At 39.7% G+C, this 25193-nt stretch overlaps 1 protein-coding gene across 3 annotated transcripts in view; it reads right to left on the bottom strand.

The window, feature by feature from the left end:
• Positions 1-25193, bottom strand: part of Acot9 (acyl-CoA thioesterase 9) — a 39124-nt gene that overhangs the window by 8321 nt on the left and 5610 nt on the right. For all 3 annotated transcript variants that reach the window (XM_087599584.1, XM_087599583.1, NM_001013960.1), the window contains 7 exon segments: positions 23622-23716; positions 21200-21245; positions 18285-18455; positions 17945-17982; positions 11881-11964; positions 11423-11526; positions 1260-1336 (listed from right to left, as the gene is read on the bottom strand). In XM_087599584.1, the coding sequence (XP_087455710.1) occupies positions 1260-1336; positions 11423-11526; positions 11881-11964; positions 17945-17982; positions 18285-18439 (458 nt within the window). In that variant the 5' untranslated portion in view covers positions 18440-18455; positions 21200-21245; positions 23622-23716.

The following is a 25193-nucleotide window of genomic DNA, read 5'->3' on the forward strand; positions in this document are numbered from 1 at the left end:
CGTCTTGTGAAAACCCACACCAGAGTGTCTGTTCAGAGGACCCACGCTCCAGCAAAACTAAGTGAATTAAGTCTCTTTAAAAGAAATGGGCAAATGATCTCAATAACTCTCAACAAAAGAAATAGAAGTGGCTAACAAGTAAATGAAAAAGTCTTTAATATATTTAGCTATCAGAGTCAGCAAGTCAAATAATGTAACAATTCACTCCAAGTGGCTATTTTTAATTAAAAAATAATGCTAACAACAATCAATCATATGGAGGAAAACAAACTGCAGATATTCTTGGAAGGAATGTAAATTAGTACAGCCATCATAAAGAACTTTTTTTAGAAATAGATATGCCATACGGCCTATTTATCTCTCATATATATATATATATATATATGTATATATATGTATGTATATATATATATATGAAAGGAAAGGAAATTATATTAGCTGTACTAATAAATTAGCATACCAGAGATAACTATACACCTCTACATATGTAGCATTATTAACAACCACTAAGATAATTGAGCCAGGTTAGGAGGTTAGGTATCCATCAGCTAATAAATGCAAAAGTTAAATGGCATACACATATACAATTCAGCTGTTAGGGATAAAGTTCTGTTATCTGCAGCAAAATGCATTGAACTAAAAGTGCATTATGTTAAGGCAAATGAACCAAATACAGCAAAACATGTAACACTAGTTCTCTCTTCTATGCAGAAGCTTAAAACACGTCAGTCTGAAAGTAAAGCAGTGACTCCTACAGCCTGGGAAATATGAAAGTGGGTTTACTCAGGGCATAGTGTATGTAGTTAATAAATAAAATATCTACATTTAAAAAAAATGCCTATACTGAAGTTTTCTGAGGTAAAATGTCACCATATATGAAATTTGTTTTAAAATATTTATGTTCTTTAAAAAGAAAATATGGGGGGCTGGAGAGATGGCTCAGCAGTTAAGAGCACCGACTGCTCTTCCAGAGGTTCTGAGTTCAATTCCCAGCAACCACATGGTGGCTCACAACCATCTGTAAAGAGATCCGATGCCCTCTTCTGGTGTATCTGAAGACAGCTACAGTGTACTTATGTATAATAAATAAATAAATCTTTAAAATAAATAAAAAGAAAATATGAATTTTTCTAACATGTTGCAATTAAATCTGTTAAATTCAGGTCGTAGGCATATAAAAACTAGTTTTCCCTTCAGTCTTATGTTCCTTTGAAGTTTTTCAAATTATGGAATTATTTTTTTAAAAAAGCAGCAATTACCCTTTATTTTCAGAATCTCGAGCCACCATTACAAAGGTTGCATCCAAAACAGGCCAAAATTTATCATCACTGTGCATCTAAAGAACAAAGAAAAGAAAAACAAAGTTGTAAGGAATGAACTTATCAGGAAGACATACCATCATCATCATCATACTGTATCATCATCATCATCATCATTTTAAATTACTATATAGTATAGTCAACACTATATGTGTGAATATGGCTTCAAAGGTCAGATCCCTAAGAAGTAAAAGCACTCCAAGTCCAAGTCTAAGCTTTATTTGGCTGTTATACCAATGTCAAAATTAAAACTTACTACTACCTCTTAAAAAACTGAAACAACTGGCTAGGTGTATTGGCATATGTCTGTAATCCTAGCAACTTGCAATATTGAAGCAGAACAGTGCCTGTGAGTGTGGGGCTAGCTTAGTGGCTTCCAGGGTAGCTTGTGTGATTATAGTCCTGGTACCTGTGGTCCTGCCTCTATTTAAAAGAAGAAAGGAAGGAAGGAAGGAAGGAAGGAAGGAAGGAAGGAAGGAAGGAAGGAGGGAGGGAGGGAGGGAGGGAGGGAGGGAGGGAGGTAAGGAAGGAAAGAAAGAAGACGGAGGGGGAAAGGGAAGGGGAGGGGGAGGAGGAGGGAAAGGGGAAGGGGAAGGGGAAGGAGAAGGGGAAGGAAAGGAAAGTGGAAAAATTTCCAGGATGTCAAATGACCAATGCTTTGAGAGGAAATCCAAAGTTAAAAAAAAAGAAAGAAAAGAAAGAAGGAAAAGGGCCTGGTCAGGTGGGCACTCCTGAGGCTGCAGAGCAGAAGAGACCACCAACACTGCTCACCCCTGCCCACATCCCTGGCCCAAGAGGAAACTGTATAAGGCCTCTGGGCTCCCGTGGGGGAGGGCCCAGGAGCGGCAGGACCCCTGCGCCTGAGACACCGCCGGAACCTGAAGGAAACAGACCGGATAAACAGTTCTCTGCACCCAAATCCCGTGGGAGGGAGAGCTAAACCTTCAGAGAGGCAGACAAGCCTGGGAAACCAGAAGAGACTGCTCCCTGCACACACATCTCGGACGCCAGAGGAAAAAGCCAAAGACCATCTGGAACTCTGGTGCACTGAAGCTCCCGGAAGGGGCGGCACAGGTCTTCCTGGTTGCTGCCGCTGCAGAGAGCCCCTGGGCAGCACCCCACGAGCGAACTTGAGCCTCGGGACCACAGGTAAGACCAAATTTTCTGATGCAAGAAAGCTGCCTGGTGAACTCAAGACACAGGCCCACAGGAACAGCTGAAGACCTGTAGAGAGGAAAAACTACACGCCCGAAAGCAGAACACTCTGTCCCCATAACTGACTGAAAGAGAGGAAAACAGGTCTACAGCACTCCTGACACACAGGCTTATAGGACAGTCTAGCCACTGTCAGAAATAGCAGAACAAAGTAACACTAGAGATAATCTGATGGCGAGAGGCAAGCGCAGGAACCCAAGCAACAGAAACCAAGACTACATGCCATCATCGGAGCCCAATTCTCCCACCAAAACAAACATGGAATATCCAAACACACCAGAAAAGCAAGATCTAGTTTCAAAATCATATTTGATCATGATGCTGGAGGACTTCAAGAAAGACATGAACACACTTAGGGAAACACAGGAAAACATTAATAAACAAGTAGAAGCCTACAGAGAGGAATCGCAAAAATCCCTGAAAGAATTCCAGGAAAACACAATCAAAAAGTTGAAGGAATTAAAAATGGAAATAGAAGCAATCAAGAAAGAACACATGGAAACAACCCTGGATATAGAAAACCAAAAGAAGAGACAAGGAGCTGTAGATACAAGCTTCACCAACAGAATACAAGAGATGGAAGAGAGAATCTCAGGAGCAGAAGATTCCATAGAAATCATTGACTCAACTGTCAAAGATAATGTAAAGCGGAAAAAGCTACTGGTCCAAAACATACAGGAAATCCAGGACACAATGAGAAGACAAAACGGCAACCAACAGATTGGGAAAAGATCTTTACCAATCCTACAACAGATAGAGGCCTTATATCCAAAATATACAAAGAACTCAAGAAGTTAGACCGCAGGGAAACAAATAACCCTATTAAAAAATGGGGTTCAGAGCTAAACAAAGAATTCACAGCTGAGGAATGCCGAATGGCTGAGAAACACCTAAAGAAATGTTCAACATCTTTAGTCATAAGGGAAATGCAAATCAAAACAACCCTGAGATTTCACCTCACACCAGTGCGATTGGCTAAGATCAAAAACTCAGGTGACAGCAGATGCTGGCGAGGATGTGGAGAAAGAGGAACACTCCTCCATTGTTGGTGGGATTGCAGACTGGTAAAACCATTCTGGAAATCAGTCTGGAGGTTCCTCAGAAAATTGGACATTGAACTGCCTGAGGATCCAGCTATACCTCTCTTGGGCATATACCCAAAAGATGCCTCAACATATAAAAGAGACACGTGCTCCACTATGTTCATCGCAGCCTTATTTATAATAGCCAGAAAATGGAAAGAACCCAGATGCCCTTCAACAGAGGAATGGATACAGAAAATGTGGTACATCTACACAATGGAATATTACTCAGCTATCAAAAACAACCAGTTTATGAAATTCGTAGGCAAATGGTTGGAACTGGAAAATATCATCCTGAGTGAGCTAACCCAATCACAGAAAGACATACATGGTATGCACTCATTGATAAGTGGCTATTAGCCCAAATGCTTGAATTACCCTAGATCCCTAGAACAAACGAAACTCAAGACGGATGATCAAAATGTGAATGCTTCACTCCTTCTTTAAATGAGGAAAAAGAATACCCTTGGCAGGGAAGGGAGAGGCAAAGATTAAATCAGAGACTTAAGGAACACCCATTCAGAGCCTGCCCCACATGTGGCCCATACATATACAGCCACCCAATTAGACAAGATGGATGAAGCAAAGAAGTGCAGACCGACAGGAGCCGGATGTAGATCGCTCCTGAGAGACACAGCCAGAATACAGCAAATACAGAGGCGAATGCCAGCAGCAAACCACTGAACTGAGAATAGGTCCCCTATTGAAGGAATCAGAGAAAGAACTGGAAGAGCTTGAAGGGGCTCGAGACCCCAAAAGTACAACAATGCCAAGCAACCAGAGCTTCCAGGGACTAAGCCACTACCTAAAGACTATACATGGACTGACCCTGGACTCTGACCCCATAGGTAGCAATGAATATCCTAGTAAGAGCACCAGTGGAAGGGGAAGCCCTGGGTCCTGCTAAGACTGAACCCCCAGTGAACTAGTCTATGGGGGGAGGGCGGCAATGGGGGGAGGGTTGGGAGGGGAACACCCATAAGGAAGGGGAGGGGGGAGGGGGATGTTTGCCCGGAAACCGGGAAAGGGAATAACACTCGAAATGTATATAAGAAATACTCAAGTTAATTAAAAAAAAAAAAAGAAGGAAAAGGAGAAGGAGGAGGAAGAAGAGGAGGGGGAAGGGGGGAGGAGGAGGAGGAGGAGGGGAGGGAGGGAGGAAGAGGAGGGGGAGGAGGAGAAGAATATAAGAGGATAGTTAATGCTTTGACTCTAACCAATGCATATCTTGAAGAATAAAGAGACACTGGAGAGTAAAACTATAACTAAAGTGTAGAAACACTGATAATGTTAAACTGGATTAGACAGAAACAAAGACTCTTGAGTAATATGCCAGTTAGCAGGGTCTATTCAAATGGATGCCATTAAACAGGCGGGAAAACTGACCAAGTCTAGTAGTCTCTAGCCAAGTATTTCATTTTTATTTTTGTCTAATTAATTAATTAAGTTTACATTATGTGTATGGCGTTCTGCCTGCATGAATATCTGTGCTGTATGTGCATGCAATGCCGGCAGAATCCAGAAGAAGGCATCAGAACACTTGGAATTGGAGTTGGGAGCTGAACCAGGGTTCTACATAAGAACCACCAATGCTCTTTACCAGGAAGCCATCTATCCTGCCCCAATCTGTGGTGTTCATTCAGCCATAAAAAGTAAAGGTTCTCTGTCCCACTAGCTCTTCAGCTCTTATTAATGTTACCATTAAATTGTCTTCATAAATAGCCAAATAATGGCTACTTCTATGTATGACATAGGTTCCGGGCCCTCCTGTCTTGATCTTAAAATTTTCTTATTGATGCCCTCTACACATCCTATTTTAATTACTACCAGTATACTTCTTCAGAAAGTCTAGAGGGCACACCAAAATCATCTAGCGCAAGTACAGAACTCAGTCTCGTTAATTTAAAAACAAAAATTAGCCTTCTTCAATTATATTTTACAGAAACAAAAGATGAAATGGTCTGATATTTTATTCAGATACTTACATAATTACATCAGAACCCAAAGGGACAAGGAACTTAAAAAACTTGTGCTGAAGGAAACAAAGGGGACCCCTTAAAGGCTACTACACTAGGGAGAATCCTAAGCCTGAAGCAAGAGAGGTCATTATATGACAAGACAATGTAAGGAAAAACTAGCTGGTGGTCGTCCATGCCTTTAATTACACAACTTGAGGGGGCAGAACCAGACATATCTATGTGAATTTGAGGCAAGTCTGGTCTACAGATCAGGCTACAAGGAGAAACATTGCCTTGAGAAAAAAAAAAAGAAAAGAATGAAAGGATGAAGAATGGGAGGGAGGGAGGGAAAAACACAAGAAGGCAGCAATGTGGAAGAAGGGGCCAGAGGGAGGAAAATAAAACCCAAATTTTGATTGAAAATACCATAATGGGACTAGCAAGATAGCTCAGCAGTAAGGGGCTTGTGTGCTAGCCTGACAATTTGAGCTTGATACTCAGAACCCACATAAAGATGTAAACAAAACACGAACTTCACAAAATTGTCCACTGATCTCCACATACATAAAGAAAAGAAAAATGACATGCCACAATGAAAACTAATTCTTTGTGTGCTAGTGTGTAAAACAGAACCCTAAAGAGGACAGTGCTTCCTACTGTGTCGGGAATCAGGTCATATATGGTACTTAGTGAAGTTTTAAATATCAGAGCTTTGCTTTCTGTAAATGGGGAAAGTACTTAAAACAAAAATGCCCTCCCAGGAGAAGCTCTTGGTCCTGCCAAGGCTGGACCCCCCCAGTGTAGGGGAATGTCTGGGTCAGAAGGGGGGTGGATAGGGAGAGGGATACCCTCATAGAGGAAGGGGCATGGGGATGGGATAGGGGGCTTAGGGATGGGAAACTGGGAAAGGGAATAAAATTTGAAATGTAAATAAAAAATATCCAATAAAAAAATGCCCTCCTGAAGCTGCTTATATTTTCCAGGTTCAGCCTCAAGCAATTAGAGAAGATATTTATATAGCTTAGATAACTCTTATAACAGATAAAAATTTTGATTTGAGGCATATACATACATACATACATACACACACACACACACACACACACACACACACACACACACACACACACAGTCTAGGTAAATAAAAGTTCACTAAAGGGGGTTCATGAGTTTTAGCATTTGGAGGAGGATGCTACTGATCAATTTGTTTTACATTTGAGACCCGGTGTTACATAGCCTAGGCTGGCTTTCTAGAACTTGTTGCAAAGGGAATGACTATCCTGAACTCATGATCCTTCTGTTTTGGCCTCACAAGTTTTGGTATCAATACCTTCAGCTGCTTAATCAATTAATTAAAAAATTACAAGCAGACCTAAATGGGACATCTATATCACCCTGTCTAAGTTTCAGGGAACATCATGGAAAAAGGATGAAAAAAATCTAAGAGTCAGAAGATAGAAATGATGGCTGTGGAATTCCATCCTTTGGACTTGGCATGGCTGCTGTACTTATGAACTTAAGAGCTGGTGAACCTGCATATGACTGTACCCTTCAACCTCTCACCATGAAGAAGGGAGGGTGCTATGAGGCCTCACTTCTCCCTGAGGAGCTATTGGCAGTTAATGGTTGCTGTGAAAGGGATAGTCACATTTCTCCATGGCATAGCCACTGGCTACGTTTTTCATGTTCCAGTAAATAACCCTCCACCCCACTCAGGCTTATGGATGTAAACCTAATTAAACCCAGTGGGTCACCAAAATACTCACATGAAAGGAGTAGGAAGACTTGCGAGAAGAAAGGAGGTGGTGGGAGGGAAACAAGATGATTATGTGGGTGTGAATATGTTCAAAGTATATGATTGTATATGAAACTGCAAAATAAATGTAAGTATATACTTATTTAAAACAAAATTCTATCAGCTCCTAAACAAGATGCTTACTCTATCCATAATTGATAAAGACACCTGATGCTCCTAAACAATTAAAAAAGATAGTCATCTAGAAGAGACTTCAGCCCATTTAAAAGGGTACACACCAACAGCTGCCAGACTCCAAAGAATTACTGTGAAGAATAAAGTCCAATTTTCTAGTAAGTACTTAAGGTGAGACACAATGGCCCTACTGAAACACTGAAGCACCACCAATCAAGAACTAGTATTTCTCTTCAAAATGGTTAAACATCTCACCATACACTGGTAGGTCTTCAGAACTAAGAAGTTTCCTGGATAAAATGCCAAAATACCTTGTCTGAGAAGTACTGCATAATATATTATAATCATTTCTTTATGTGGATGTCTGCTTATGATATGGTGAGGTCCTTGTAGACATGTATACTACAAACCCTATGTACAAATACTAGCAGATAAATATGCCATTAATATTTCCAAATTATTAAAATAATATTTCCAAATTATTAAATGGGAGTTCATGAATGGGCCCTTGTAGAATTCAAGCTTTAAGAGAAAGGAACTTTGTGCACCTTGCTCACTGTTGTATGCACAGAGCAGAAAAGATGCTCAATAAGTGACTGGCAAATTGATTTCATGAACAGATATTAGGAAGTGGGCTGGGTGATTCAAACGCAGGTACTGCTGCTGTTAAGAAGTATATGTAGCTAGCAGAAGAAAGTAAGTTTGTACACAGTTCTAGAGGACAAAAAGCAGCAGGTGCTAGGAAGAAGAGACAGAGAATGGGTCTTGAAGAAGGAACAATCATTCCAGCTGCAAGAGTCAAAGAAGAGGTAGAACAAGATGTAACCCAAAAGCGCAGTTCAAACACACAGAATCAGAGCAGGAGACATTTCAGGTAAAGAAAGAGGCATTAACAGAGACTTGCTTGCTAAATATTTACATTATGGTTTAATATAACTAATACTTGCCCATAGCCATATGTTTAACGTTCAGCAGAGCAGGGATCGGACCCAGGATCCCCTCTGCTACCTCTCTAGCACAGAAATATTGCAAAAGTCATGAATTATCAGTCAAATAGCCCACAAGGAAGGCAGATTTATAACAAAGTTTTTGAGCTAAGTAGAATAGTTCAGTTGGTACAGTGCTTGAAAGAAGACCTGGGCTCAATTCCTAGTATGACATAAATCAAGCAAGCTGGCATAGATTTGTAATCCCAACACTCAGTAGGAAGAGACCAGAGGATCTAAAGTTCAAAGTCATCCTCAATTCTAGGCCTGGCATACATAAAACTAAAAAAAGAAAAAAAGTTTTACTTGTCTGACATTGACTTGACTTTGACTTTTCACCAACACATACATATTCCCCCTTCTCTCCCTCCCTCCCTCCCTCCCCCACTCTCTCCCTCCCACTCTCTTCCTTTCCCTCCCCTTCTCCTTCTCTCAATTCTATATATATATATATGTATGTATGTTTATATATATGTGTGTGTATATATATATATATGTGTATATATGTATATATATTCTAATCTAGTTATACAAGATTCAAATAGCCTTGATTCCTAGGAATGCAGGCCCTAGGCCAAGAATTTACTGTACACAGCTGTGGGCAGGGTAGAAATTTGGTTAAGTGTCTATAAATCATAGAAGCATCCACAGCAACTTTAAGTTTTATTATTTTTAAAAGAACAAATAACCTAGCATTACTATTAACTTCATAAATATGGGGATATAATTCGATCGCTTTGATACAATATTTAAGTTTTAAAAATGTATGGGTAGTTAATGCAGACATGTCTAATGGGTCAAAGTGCTGAGAATTAAGTGGTTCTTGAACATGCAGCCCAATATATGTCCATCTATATCACCCTATCTAAGGCTTGAGGGACACCCCAGGAAACAGGGCAGAAAATCCATTAAGATTCAGAAAATGGGAAGAAGTACTGTACAATGCTGTTTCCTGTTTAGAATCTGGCCACTGCACTCATAAAGTCACAGTAGCTCTCCTTACCCGCACAAGACCTACAAAACATCGGCCCTTAAACGTTCCATCCGGGATACATGAAGGGATTAGGAAGCCCCACCTCTTGTTGAGAAGCCACTGGCAGCTACCAATGGGTAAGGAGTCATTTTTTTCAGTGGTGTAGTCACTGTTTCAATAAATAACCCCCACCCATGGTCAAGCAAGCAGACCTAGCTAAACTCAGTGAGTCACAAAAAAATGACATAAAAGTATGAAGGGTATTAGTTGGCAAGAAAGATAGAAGTGATTCAGTGGGACTCAAAGGAGGCTAAGACAGGGTAATGGGGGTACATATGTTCAAAATTCCTTATATGCCTGCTTAAAATTATGAAAGAATAAATTTTAAAATTTCTTAAGGCAAATTCACTTATTTTGACAACTACTATACATAGCAAGCTTTGGACTTTTCTGAAGTCTGATTTTTTTTATCCAAGAGGTGAAATGCTTTAGAATTCTACAGTAGAAAAGAATGCATCTGGCAGCCCACTGACTACCACATCATATTTAAATAAATCACCCTTAAGTTTTCCACAGTGAAATACTGTGCATGCTCCGAATTATTTGTTACTATATTGATTAGCCTCTGAGTTCTGCTCATTTAGAAGAGCTGCTATAACTGCTACCCAAATGACTAGTAAGGACTGATGGCTTCGGATGTAGCTCAACACTTAAGAGCATTTGCCTAGTATGTGAAAGAATGTGTGTCTAATCCCTAGTACCAAAAGAAAGCATAGAATTGAAGGGGGTCTTTCATCCCTGAAAAGGTATGAGGAAGTTCTACTCTCCAGACCTACAGGTGGAAATATTTGAGAACAGGGACACTACAGACATAATTAGATTAAATGAAAGCCAAGTATAGCAACTAATGAATATATTCCCAGCATTTGTGAGGCTAAGGCAGAAGGATTACTATGAGTTCCAGGACAGCCTGTGTTACACAGTGAGGTTCTGTCTCAACAACAACAACAACAACAACAAACACGAAAGAGAGAGAGAGAGAGAGAGAGAGAGAGAGAGAGAGAGAGAGAGAGAGAGAAATTAACCCAGACATTGTGGCACATGCTTATTATCCCAACCCTAAAGAAGTGGAGGCAAAATTAGGAATCTGAAGACAGCCTAGACTACAGAAGATGAACCTGTCTCAGAAAAACAAAACCCCAAAACAACAAAAGCCACCAACTGCTTCCGTAAGGTTGCCGCATCAGTTGTGCCAATGGCAAAGCAACCAATAGCTATTTTACCATCGGGTACTAATACATTCTTGAGGGCCAGTTGAAGGCCAGCGTGAGGTACTTAAAACCCTCTCTCCAAAAAGAGCAATAAACAATGAGTTCATATTGGAGCAGAGTGGGCCTTCAATCCAATATGATTATCATATTAATAAGAGAAAATACACAGAAATATAGATGTATGAAAACCATGCAATGACAAAAGCATAAAAGTCCCGTGAAACCAAGAAGAGATAAGCAAAGAAAAGCTCCTTCAGGTTTCAGAGGGAATGTGACTCTGCAGCTGACACCGTGGTTTGGGAATCAGTGTCTCCAAAACAATAAATTGCTGAGATTTTTTAAGCCACCTGTTGTGGCTTAAAAAAATGTTGTTGTTCTTGTGGCAACTCCAGAGAAGTAATGTGATAATTGATTCAATTAATATCTAATATAACTCAGACTTTTGCGAAATCCTCCAGAGCAAAACCAGAAACAAGCACCTTAATGTATAGTTGTATGATTACAAAGTCATACATATGTATGTAACAGATGAGGTGTCAGTCTTTGTGCAACAGGAAGATGCTAACTCCCCTTCAACTGTCAATTGTTGAGGCTGTGGACTGCACATCTGTCCATGAATATAATTTTTCTTCAAGTGAGACTAGCTGATTATATATGAATAGTGAGCAATCTTAAGGTGTATACACACCTGAAACATTTTCATCTTCACTTCCATGGAAGTCTTTCCAACCCAGCTAACATGGCCAGTGAACTTAATGTCCTGTTCAGGGCTTAAGCTGTATTTACACATATCTGCAAAACAGAAATTCAAGATCCACCCAAACCATATCAAGAAAGTCTATAGGATAAGGGAACAATATCAAGTGAAAAGCTGCAATTGCACTATATTTCTTATCTTTAAAACTAAAATAAAATTTAGCATAAAAAACAAATTTAAATGTCTTTCTGAAAACTGGAGACCATGCAAAGACTAAAAAAAGCTAGAATCAAGTAAAATTCTTCCAACTAACTATATAAATATCATGTTATACTCTACTTTCATATATACATTAAAATCCCCTATAAGGGAAACAATTTTCCCCAATCTCAATAACACTTTGCAACTACTGAAAATCCTAAGCATGCAGAGAAGCTGGTCTTACTTACCAATCTTGTCCACCAGGACTGTAACGATTGATAATGGAGACATCTTGGTAGAATGATTTTGGTTGTGCATGTAGCAAACAAGAACTGTAGGGAACCAAAGAGTTTAAAATAAAGAAAAGCAGAATTATTTCTTCCATTTACAATTCTCTTTTTGAAATTTGCAAAGGGTCTTATTAACAATAAAATCTTCTAATACTCCAGTAATGGTCTTATCTTAGAACCAAAGATTTTTTTTCCTTTGGGTTACTTAAGTCAGGGTCTCATTCCATTGCCCTGACTGGCCTGGAATTCACTGTTTCCCAGGATGCTTTCAAACTTGTGATTCTTCTAACTCATCCTCCTAAGTACTTGAATTATACATGTGAGCCTCCAGGCCTGTCAAAAACCTTTTTCCCTCTTTTGAGAAATGCTCTTTTATTTAATGTGCTTACGGGTGTGCCTGATTGTATGTATATGTACCACATTTATGCAAGAAGCTGTAGAAGTGTGTCCTAGTTAGGGTTACTACTGCTATGATGAAACACCATGATGTGGAGGAAAGGCTTTGTTTGGCTTACACTTCCACATCATTATTCATCATTAAAGGAATTCAAGACAGAAACTCAAACAGGGCAGAAACCTGGAGGCAGGAAATGATGCAGAGGCTAATGGAGGGGTGCTTGCTGTCTTGCTTTCCATGGTTTGCTCAGCCTTCTTTCTTATAGAATCCCGGGACCACCAGCCTAGGAATGGCACCACCCACAATGAGCTATGTCCTCCCCTGTCAATCACTATTTAAGAAAATGTCCCACAGGCCTACCTACAGACCAATCTTATAGTGGCATTTTCTCAACTGGGGCTCCCTCCTCTCTGATTTCTCTAGCTTGTGTCAACTTGACATAAAACCAACCAGCACTAGGTCAGAAGAGGGCAATGAATTCCCTGGATCTAGAGTTACATATAGTCAGTTGTAACCTGCCATGTAAATTTTGAAATTAAATCTGGCAGCTAGATCTCTTAACTGCTGATCTATCTCTCTGGCCCCTGCCTCATCTCTTAGGTGGTTGGCATTACCAGCATCTCTACCACATCTGGCCTTCAAGAGTTTTATAAACTTAGTCTGGAGAGCCTTTACTTTTTCTATTTGTAGATTTAGTAAGGAAATCGAATTCCACCCCCCCCCCCACCAAGTAGTTTTTCAGAACACCAAGGAAACAATGCCAAATCAGAGTAAAAACCTAGGATATATCTGACATTATGAATCAAACACCCCCAGAAAAGTGGAAGTAAGCACAGGACTCAGCTACCTGTTTCACCCCAATTCTTTCATAATCATGACTGTGATTTTACTCAGTTATCCCTCTTTCCCAACCACACTGTTGGCTCCCACACTGTCCTGCAGGCCTTGGGATACTCTCTGTATCTTAACATGCATTATATATTTGCCAAGTATAGTTCTCTGTGCCTTATGAATATGAACTTGTTTAAATTTGTATTACAGTTATGCATTGATTGGGGTTCCTGCTTTTGCCACCATGATCTCCTTAAATGGGTCTCGCCACTCTCAGGACAAAGTCTGATCAATAATACATGCTAAACAACAGCTAACTATTCCATCTAGTGTACCCATCTTAAAGGATACACTGGGGCCTGAAGTGTTAAAGACAAAAAACTCCATTTAAAAGCTAGTCAGCTTCCTAAAAATCTTTGTAAGTATGATTGTGGTCACAGTAGTAGAATGGGAGAGAAAAAGATTCAAGAGATAAAAATATAGATCTAACAAGGCATGAATAAATGCAAAGCTTCTAGCTTAGATAGTAAGGAAAAAATACTGCAAGAGGAAAATGGGCCAACTGCACTGAAATATTTGTTTCTTTTTTCAGAGTTGGGAATTGAAGCCACACATGTTTAACTAGCATTCTGTTACTGAGCTATAACTTCAAGCCCAAGATGTTGAATTTGAGAAGCCTAATAGGACATCCAAAGAGAGATATCCAGTAGACAGGAAGCCAACCTGGAACTCAGAGGAAGCCAGCAAATTTAATTTCACAGGTATTCAAAATATTCAGAGCAAGTGAAGGGCTGAAAATAGATGAGATTATTTATATCAAATGAGAAAAGATAGCCTTCAAAAGTGCAGAAGATAAAATCCTGGGACTTAATGGATCAACAGAGAAAGAGGATCCTATAAAGATTGGAAAAGGGAAGCCAAAGAGGCAAGAAAAAATGTCACCAGAGACCAAGAATGAGTGGAACATTATCAGAAACCACAAGAGATAACAGGTAAGCATGAGGAAGTTCTGTGTAATAACAGTGAGCGTGGCAAGAACATTTTCAATTACACGGAAGAGAAACCAGAGCATAGCAGTCTGACAAGTAACAGATCTCAATAAAGGGCAACAAAACAAAATGACTTTTCTAATTCTTTCCAGGAAATCAGCAATGAAGGAAAGGGAAAGAAAGTCTGAGAGTGTTCATAAGAAAGGGAGTTTATTAACTTTTCGTTTTAAGATGGAGAACCTTGATGTTTATAACATTGGGGAAAAGTAAAGTTGGGAAAAGGCTTGGAACACAAAGCAAAAGGCATATATGATAAGGGAAGTTTCTTGAAGGAAGAAGTAAAAGTATTAAGAGAACAGGTGGAAGGGATTGGCCGTCCACAGGAGGTAATGAGAGAGAACACAAGATTAAGGTCAGCAAGATGACTCAGCTGCTAAAGGCAGTTGTGGCTAAGCCTGATGACCTCCGGTCCATCTCCAGAATCTACAAGGCAGAAAGGGAGAACCAACTCACAGCAGTCTTTGATTGCCTGGGCACACATAAAAAAGAACTGGAAGAACTTGAAAAAGAAAACTGAGGTTCCTATCAAAGATACATATCCTGACACTAATCACAAGAAAGCATCAGACGAGGCCAAAAAGAGGGACAATCTATAAGAAAAGCAGGTTGCAACTCTCAAACATGTCAAGCTTACAGAAACCAATGAAAGACTTGGGATCTGCTCCTCACACAACTAACCAATACAACCTATGCTAGAGAAGCGAACCCTTCTTTAATAAATGACCACTAGTGAATACTAAATAGGCTCTGAGGATTAAAGAGTGTTAATTTTCTGATCTTGATGGTAGTATTACAGTGATGTAGAAAATGTTTTTCTTTATATAAACTATACACTAAAATATATGACATGGTCTGCAATTTACTTTCTCACAAATGATTCAAGGAAAATAATTTTTTATGTGGTATCTGTATCTTGTCTTTAAAACTCTTTTGGAGTGCTTACATGGATATAAGTCAAGGATTATTTATATGAACATAGCAGAGTGTGCCAGTGACTATACCAGTGAATAAAATGTCTCAAGCCAAGAGTGGGGGGATGGGGAGTAGTGATGGTAGTGAAACACACCTTTAATCCCAGAACTTGGGAACCAGAAGCAGGTGGATCTCTGTGAGTTCAAGACTAGGCTGGTGGACAGAGCTAGTTCCATGATGGCTGTGATGGTCTGGGTATGCCTAGCCCAGACAGTGGCACTATATGGAGGTGTAGCCTTGTTGGAGTAGGTGTGACCTTTTTGGAGTTGGTGTGCCACTGTGGGCTTTGGGTTTAAAACTCTCTGGCTACCTAGAAGCCAGTCTTCTGCTAGCTGCCTTAGGAATAAGAGGTGGGATTCTCAGCTTCTCCAGCCTCATATCTGCCTGGATGCTTCCGTGCTTCCTCCTTAATGGTAATGGACTGAACCTTTGATCCTGTAAGCCAGCCCCAGTTAAATGTTGTCCTCATAAGAGTTGCCTTGGTCATGGTGTCTATTCACAGCAGTAAAATCCTAACTAAGAGGTTGATACCAGGAGTGAGATATTGATAGGTTTGACCTTGTTTTTGTTTAGAAGAATGTGGATTTGGGTACTTTGGATCTGGAAAACAGTGGAATGCTTTAAGTGGGATTTAATGGGCTATCTTAGTAGGAATATGGAAGACTTTGTTACAGAGAGTGATTTGAACTTGAAGATCTGGCCCAAGTAATACCAGTAGAGAAGAATTTCAGTATGTGGCCTAGAGACTGTTTTTGTAGTATTTGGTAAAGATTATGGCTGCTTTTTGCCCTTGTCCGAAGAGTCTACCTGAGGCTAAGTTAAAGAGATTTATATTAATGGCATTAACAAAGGAAGTCTCAAAAAAGTCTAGCAGAGACTTAATTCTCTGGTTAAAGTCTCATGAAGAGCATTTTGAACAAGGGTGGCACACTTAGAAAGGAAAAATATAAAATATATGGTTCAAGTATTAAGTGGTGATTAAGAAGAGACCAGCATCACTAAGCTGTAATCTTCTGGGGAGTATTTTCTGAAAGCACAAAGAAGCTGTGTTGCAGAGGTAGTCAAGGTTGTAACTCCTGCTGCAGCTATAGTTGGTAGTGTGCCAGAGTCACCCAGGTGGTACTGGTTTTGAAGACATGAAGAGGTCATGCAAAGAAGTTGAGCCTTGCGACCATGAAGAGAGACTATGAGAGGCTATTGGTAAAGCCTAGTGGCAGTAGAAGACCCCAGCATATTGGAGATGCCAGTATCATATAATGACCCCCCACACACACACCCAAGAACAGCAGCAGCAGAGCAGAATCAAGGAGTGCTTCAGGGGCCAGTGCTTGAGAAGTGATGCCAGACCATGTGTGGATCCCAGACATTGAAACAAGAAGCTGTAACATTGGAGTTGCCTTGGAGACTCCAAGATATTTGAGATACCAGAGCCATGGGCTACCTGCCAAGGAAAGCTGCTAACAGGGAGTGGAATCAGCTGGAGAAAGAAGTTTGTTTGCAGTCAACAAAGATGAAAGAGGAGTGGAGATCTAAAGACCACTTTGTCATCAGACATGGAGAAGGCAGAGTTTGAAGTCTGCCCAGCTGGTTTCCTGTCTTAATTTGGGGATTATAGTTAAGTGATTGGGTGAATCTAAGAAGAGACCTTGAACTCTGGACTTTTAACATTGTTGAAACTGCCGTAGATTATGGGGGCTTTTGAAGTTGGACTAATGTATTTTTCATTACACTGTGTTTAGAAATGGCTCCCATAGCCTTATATGTTTGAACAAGTCTGGGTGTGGAATGTGATGGTTTGACTATGCCTAGCCCAGGGAGTGACACTATTTGGAGGTATGGCTTTGACGGAATAGATGTGGCCTTGTTGAAGTAGGTATCACTATAGACTTGGGCTTTAAAATGTTCGTCCTAGTTGCCTGGATGCTAGTCTTCTACTAGCTGCCTTAGGAACAAGAAGTGGAACTCTCAGCACCTCTCGTCTAACATCTGCCTGGATGTTGCCATGCTCCTGCCTAGATGATAATGGACTGAACCTGTAAACCAGCCCCAATTAAATGTCACTCTTATAAGGTCATGGTGTCTGTTCACAGCAGTAAAACCCTAAGACAGTAGCCATAGCTACAGAGAAACCCTATCTCAAAAAAAAAAAAAAAAAAGAAAGAAAAAGAAAAGAAAAAAGGAAGGAAGGAAGGAAGGAAGAAAGGAAGGAAGGAAGGAAGGAAGGAAGAAAATACTTCTTCGTTCCCCAGCAACCAACTGTCTCTAGATCCTCAGGGAGGGGAGAAACCTCCTAAGCCTCTCCTGCCTAGCAACAGTTAACTGCACATAGAGCTTCCAGGAGAGGCAGTGCTTCTTTACCCTTCTATGATGGAATACCCAAGGGCCTAATCTTACATAGTTCTTGTACAGTCAATAACTTGCTGAAAGCTCAAGAATGCAATGACCATGTCATACCTAGATAATAGTGTTCCCTGACACTGCAGATAAAACTACATCTAGAGTAAGCGCTTAGCATGGTTGAGGCCCTGGGTTTAATCTCTAGCAGCTAAACTAAATTTTACAACTAAAAATCATCATAAATAAGGCTCATTTGAATGGTAACTCTATTGAAGAGAACTCTTTGTTTAGAATAAAAACAATATGACAATGAAAAATATTGTTTGTCCTTTTATGTCCTCCTATGTCCAGATTAAAAAGGTAAAATAAAATGGCCCTTTCTGTCATGGAATCACAGTCTACCCATAACTGTTATTAGGAATACAAATACCAGTACCTCCTAAGCTATCAAGGTCCTCAAGAATCCTGCCAAATCTGTGAAACAAAGCAAAATATGAATTAAATAAAAATCACAATGATTTCCCCTTAAAATCCCATAATACACTTTAAAATAATAAAAGGACTATAAAAATGACTTTAGTGATATTTACACAACTCTTTCACTATACTGAAACACTCATATACAGTCACAACTCTTTCACTATACTGAAACACTCATATACAGTCATACACTTTAAAATAGATGAATTACAAAGTTTATGAATTGTATCTCACTATAGTTGTTTTAAAAGAAAAAATTAAAACAAATGACAATGATGAATATAATACAGTGTTACCTCACTGTATTTTGAACAGTCAAATATTTGTCTCGTAGATCAGGGTCAGAACCCAAAGGCAGGAGGACTTCAATGTAACTGTCCTTCATTTTCCTCGGTGGTAGGGCTTTCTGTGATGTAGCCAAAAAATTATGAAGTAACTTCCTTTCCTCCATTGCTTTTACATGGTCTCTGAGAAGAAAAGGCAAGGCTTCATAAAACAAGAATAGTGCTGACCCACAATTCCAGTACCCATCCCTCAAACAGGATAGTCAGACATAAAAAATGGAAGCAAGGGAGATCTATGCCTGCCTTATCTTCAATCCCTTCACTCCTCTCTCATGACCCACCTGGAGAAACTGAGCATTTCTTTTTTTTTTAATTAACTTGAGTATTTCGTATTTACATTTCGAATGTTATTCCCTTTCCCGGTTTCCGGGCAAACATCCCCCTCCCCTCTCCCCTTCCTTATGGGTGTTCCCCTCCCCATCCTCCCCCCATTGTCGCCCTCCCCCCAACAATCTAGTTCACTGGGGGTTCAGTCTTAGCAGGACCCAGGGCTTCCCCTTCCACTGGTGCTCTTACTAGGATATTCAATGCTACCTATGAGGTCAGAGTCCAGGGTCAGTCCATGTATAGTCTTTAGGCAGTGGCTTAGTCCCTGGAAGCTCTGGTTGCTTGGCATTGTTGTTCATATGGGGTCTCGAGCCCATTCAAGCTCTTCCAGTTCTTTCTCTGATTCCTTCAAACGGGGTCCTATTCTCAGTTCAGTGGTTTGCTGCTGGCATTTGCCTCTGTATTTGCTGTATTCTGGCTGTGTCTCTCAGGAGCGATCTACATCCGGCTCCTGTCGGTCTGCACTTCTTTGCTTCATCCATCTTGTCTAATTGGGTGGCTGTATATGTATGGGCCACATGTGGGGCAGGCTCTGAATGGGTGTTCCTTCTGTCTCTGTTTTAATCTTTGCTTCTCTATTCCCTGCCAAGGGTATTCTTGTTCCCCCTTTTAAAGAAGGAGTGAAGCATTCACATTTTGATCATCCATCTTGAGTTTCATTTGTTCTAGGCATCTAGGGTAATTCAAGCATTTGGGCTAATGTCCACTTATCAATGAGTGCATACCATGTGTGAAACTGAGCATTTCTAATGACATTTTTAAACTTGTACATAAGAGTCTCATGCTCTACCAACTGTGAGAGCTGGGGGCTAGCCATATATATAAAAATGCATATTTACTGATATAGGTACATCTAATTGGGACACTGACCAAAAAGTTTCTTCAGAAATCAAGTTATCATTCAGTGTTTAAGAGCAGTGGCTTCTTGTTTAGAGGACTCTGATTGGCTTCCCAGCACTCACAACCATCTGTAACTATATTTCCAGAGGATCTGATGCCACCTCCTAGCCTCCTCAGACACTGAACACACATGATACCCATGCATAGAAAACACATAAAAAGTTTTATCTTTTAGAAGGCTTATTCATACTAGCAACATAGCTTGGGAGTAGAATACTTGCCTAGCATGTGTAAAATCCTGAATTCAACACTAAGCCAGAAAGGGGAAGAGAGATGAGGCAGGGTTATAACACTACTTCAGAGTCTCATTATCCTGTCAGATTCATATTTGTTCTCATAGTCTCTCTCCTCTCTTCCCCTCTCCCTCTCCCTCCCCTTTCCTTTAGTTTTAGAAAAGAGACAAATGAGAAAAAAATGAATGATATCCAAACAATGTATGCAAAGCAGAATAAAAGGTAAAAGGGAAGAAAATGTTTTTAAAAGACAAAAGCGGAAAACAGAAAACTAAAGTAGAACACAAAAGAGAAAGCAGCAGGAAACGAAAAATTTAGCAGCACTATTATATACAAAGTGCTTCTAAATTTAAATGATTAACTATTATTGCCAGAGTTTGCAAAATAGTAAAATCAAAGAAATGAGTTAAAGAACGTGCATTACTCTCAACACAAATAGCTCAGCCCTGTGAAAGTCAAATTAATGGGAAAAAGGGAGATGTCAAAACCCACCAGATACCACTTTGAAAACTATTGCTCCACCTTGGTGTTGTTTTAAAAACTTCAGTTCTAGTCTGACCACCTTCTCCTACCCCCCAGGAAATGTCTAGACTTTCACCAGGACTACCTGAATCTACCCACAGCTCCACTTGCTCCACCTTTACTACACAGATGTCAGAAGTCCTCCACTAGGGTCTAGCCTGGTGAGCACCTCCTATAACCTAATCCTTACTTTTCTGCAACCTACCAAATCTAGCCTGGGTCTCACATGCAGTGCCTTGGGTTGGTCTGGACACTAATACTGTACCTCAGTCAAGCTCTAGACGTCCTCCACGAAGCATTCTATCTCCAAGCCCCCTCTGGGGAATAGCCTGATGAATAATACCCCTAACCTATCGATCCAAGCCTTTCCTCAACCTCCCAGATTGAGCCTAAGTCCCATAAACAGTGCACCACCCTCGTCTGGCCTTCCCTGCCTTCTCGGCAAAAGATCTCTAGGATTGGGTCAATATCTGCTCTACTCATTGCCCAAAACACAGAACTCTCCCAGGATATATGCCATTCAAAAAAGGATCGAGTTAAATGAAATAGTAAGACCAGAAAACTTGAAGTCAAGTCCCAATTCTGAATTTAAGTTTTATTGTATGTAAAAATATAGATTAGAAAAAATGTCATAAGCATGTCATAAATTTTCTTCTGAAAATCAGTGAATACACCTAAACAGGTTTTGAAAATACACAATATACATAAATCACATTCTTTCATGGCAATGAGGTATCAGCTGATTACTACATTAACATATTGCTCTTTTCCTTCTCACAGAAAAACCCCATCTCCACACAGGGCTCTCCCCTAGAAGGGGATCAGCACCTAAGCCTAAATATCACTTAGCATGATCCCTTGGGGATGAAACACAGAAGTACATACCTCCAGATTGTGGATACGCCTACGATCTCCCGCAGCTTATTTCGAACTGAAACAAAGACAAAGACTTTACTCCATGAAACTAAGAAATAGGAAAGGTGGGTTAACGCAAAATGCTCAGGAACTAAGTGAAGCTTCTCATGCACTCGAAAGGTCTCAAAAGATTCAGGAATTCCCATTCAGTGTCAGTAGAAACAGCACAAGGAAGGAATCAGGCTTCTCTTCTCTCAATTATGCAGCTTCCTTAGTGCAAATAAACACACTTTTTTGCCAATTACTGGGGTTTATTTAAATAAGTCAGAAAGGAATTTTTCAGTCTTTTACCCCAAAGGGCTTTATCAAAATAAAAAAATCGAGTCTCTGGGCTGGAGAGATGGCTCAGCAGTTAAGAGCACTGACTGCTCTTCCAGTGGTCATGAGTTCAAATCCCAGCAACCAGATGGTGGCTCACAACCATCTGTAAAGAGATCCAATGCCCTCTTCTGGTGTGTCTGAAGACAGTGACAGTGTACTCGTCATATATAAAAATAAATAAATAAAATCTTTTAAAAAAAAGAAAGAAAAAAAATTGAGTCTCTTTAGGATCAAACTCTTTTCTTCATGTACACACACATGTAGAGGCCAGAGATCAATGTTAGGTATCATTACATGGTCTGTTGCTGGTCTGAAGCTTGCTAAGTAAGCTAGGCTAACTGACCAGCGAGTCCTCGGTATCCACATATCTCCATGTCTTTACTGCTGGGATTACAAGTGTACACCATCACATATGGCTTTTTGACATGGTACTAGGGATCAAGCTCAGGTCTCAGGCCTGCATGGCAAGTACTTTACCAACTGAGCTCTTTTCCTAGTCAGGGAACAAAGACATTTATAAATAGAATCTCTACCCATCGTCTTGTAGACAGCATTAGATCAAATTAATTATTTCAGCTACTAATACTAATATCTAAAACCAAGTTTTATTGCAATTTATTTTTTTACATATTTACACTGTTCTAATTAAAGCAGTTTATACCAGGGAAATAAAGCAAGACTTAAATCCAGGTAAAGCAAAGAGTGTGATTTAATTTTAATCAATGGCCATTGAGTAAGAGTAAATTAGTTTAAAACAAAACCTAAGTGCTAAAGAGAAAAATTGCTATTACCATACCATGATTCACATGGATAGTGGAAAAGGCAGAAATAATAAGATAGCAGTAATTTGGAATTAGAAAATAAACATACAATAATTCAAATAATTGTTTTTTCTATATTTCATTTTTTCTATATTTCATTTTTTCTATATTTCAAAATATACATTTCAATCTTAGAAAACTAAATGTTGCTAAACTTGGTACTTCAGTAACTAAATGACCAAATTACTCATTCCAGTCATGGGAAATTCAATGTAGCTATACTTGTTCCTTCAATAACTACATGATTAAAACAAAATTATCCTTAGAATAACATGCAGTCTCATGAAAGTGGTGGAATTTCTATCAGACTGCTGCGTATATATCACAACATCAGTGCATACACTAATTATAGTTAAATCACAAAGAACTGTAAAACACAGCCAGCTGTTAGTAAAATTTTAATTTCCTCCTGAGTTAAAAAATATATACAAAATATCTCAATGAGTGTACACGTTACTGACACAAAATAGTTCTCACTAGTTTGATCTATGTGAAGAGTGGTAGGTGCTGATCAAGAATTCTGAATTTTACACATATTCATATTCTCTGTCTCCCTCCCTCCCTGTCTCTCTTACGTAGAGCCTTTAAAGTTATTGCAATTTTAATTTTAATGGACTCCTAATGTCTAAGGCTTTCTATAATCTGCATATAACAGCAGTGAGTGAAACTAACTGCCATTAAGCAGACATTGACAAGATCCCTCTATCATAACTACCTACAGGGGTTTAGGTTGGTACAAATGGTAGGCTCATTTCTTATTCATCTGACTTCACTAGATCTGTGTTTGAGTCATCTGGACCTCTATTCAGGAAGTGGAAATAAGAAACAACTCAGTCCCCAAGGTTACTAGGAACAACTCAGATTCTCACTCTGTTTCTACCTAAAGCATTTATGCAACCATCTTCTTTACGTTTATGAAATATAGACACTTAACAAGTATGTCTCAGGGATGGAGACATGACACAGTGGTTAAGAGCAGGTATCGCTCTTGCAAAAGACCCAAATTCAGTTCCCAGCACCTAACTCAGGTGCCTCAGAACTACCTGTTAACTCCAAAGAAAACTGATGTTTCTACATGCACATGTATTTATGTACACACATCCAACCACCCACCCCCACATACAGTAATTAAATATAAATCTTTAACAGCAATGTTTCATTATTGCTAAACTATCATTCTGTGCACCTCCCCCCAAAAAATGGGCTTTTTTCATCGTGTAGGCACAAAAGAATAAAAACACCCTGCTTACCTTCCTGTATGTGTAAAGGTTTACATATTTTGTTTTCAGATCCGTAAGCCAGTCCTCTGCCATGTGTAAGAAGCCCCTTGTTCAAGGTCCAAAGACTTTAAAACAAGAGAAAGTATACTTAAAATAGTTTCCAGAGCTGCTTCTTCAGGAATCTTACAGTAACACTTCACTTATTCCAGAGTATCTAGCCACACATCAGCTTTAGGATATATCTTATAGGAGTTTTCAGGTGACAAGGATGTGGTTTAAGGGTACTCCTTAAATCAGCTCTATCACTCCAACTATTTATTCTATCATTTCTTTTGTGTGCTCGTGTGATGTGGCAGTGGTCAGATTGAGGCAGTATGGGGTTTGAATATGCTTGTCCCAGGAAGTGGCACTATTTGGAGTTGTGGCCCTGTTGTTGGAAGAAGTGTGGTGTCACTGTGGGCATAGACTTTGTAAGGCCCTCATCCTAGCTGCCTGGAAGCCAGTCTTCTGCTAGCTGCCTTCAGAACAAGACAGAACTCTTGGCTCCTTCAGCCCCATGTCTGCCTGGATGCTGCCATGCTTCTGCCTTGTTGATAATGAACTGAACCTCTGATCCTGTAAGCCAGCCCCAATTAAATGCTTGCCTTATAAGAATTGCCTTGGTCATGGTGTCTCTTCACAGCAGCAAAACCGTAAGACAGGCAGTCTTGTTTCTGGGATGCTACAAACTCCTGACTAGCTGGCCCCTAAGATTCCTTGTGATTTTCCTATCTCTGTCTCTTATCCTGCCGTAAGAATGTTGGGATTAAAGAACATTCAGCTTCTTTTTTTAAATTATTACTATTTACATGGGTTCCAGGGATATAACTCAGGTTTTCAGGAAAGTATTTTTACTTGCTGATCTACCTTGACTTTTGAGTTTTGTGACATGGTCCATGAGCCCTGTGCCTGAAGACTGAACCTAGTGATGTGCAAGCTAAACCACTGTGCCACATCCTCAAAGCCTTAGCCCCTGTAACTACTTATGTTTCAAAGTAGAGTTTATTAGGAACACATTTTAAGACAGAATTAAACATGGAAATTAATAGAAAGAGAGGTGCCCAGGGAAAGGACACCTTAAGAAAGTATGTGGATTTCTCAAAAAAAGAGGTACCTTTTTTTAAAGGTTTTTGAGACAGGATCTCATGGTCTTGGTATGTAGCTGAAGAAAAATAAACTTGAGCTTGTGATCCTCCTGCCTCTACCTTCTAAGTGCTGCAATAATAGGTATGCCTTACCATGCCTGACACACACATTGGAAGTTGGCACTTTGTTGTTGTTTTGTTTTTGTAATAATAGGGATTTAATCCAGGACCCTAAAATGCTAGGCGAGTGCTCTCCCTCTGAGCTATAGATCCTTAGCCCAACTACTCCTTGAGATGAAAGATAAACTATAATTATCTGCAAAATAAACAAAAGATGTGAACCAGGTTTAATGGATTCCAACTTACCCTTTAGATTTTATTGGCTTCAGAAGCCCAGAACTAATTTGATAAACAAACGAGCACATTAATTATGAACATTTACTTTGTTCTTTATTATCACACCATATTTCCTCAATAA

Source organism: Rattus norvegicus, chromosome X, assembly GCF_021556685.1.
Source record: "Rattus norvegicus strain SHRSP/BbbUtx chromosome X, alternate assembly SHRSP_T2T, whole genome shotgun sequence".
Classification (NCBI taxonomy): Eukaryota; Metazoa; Chordata; class Mammalia; order Rodentia; family Muridae; genus Rattus; species Rattus norvegicus.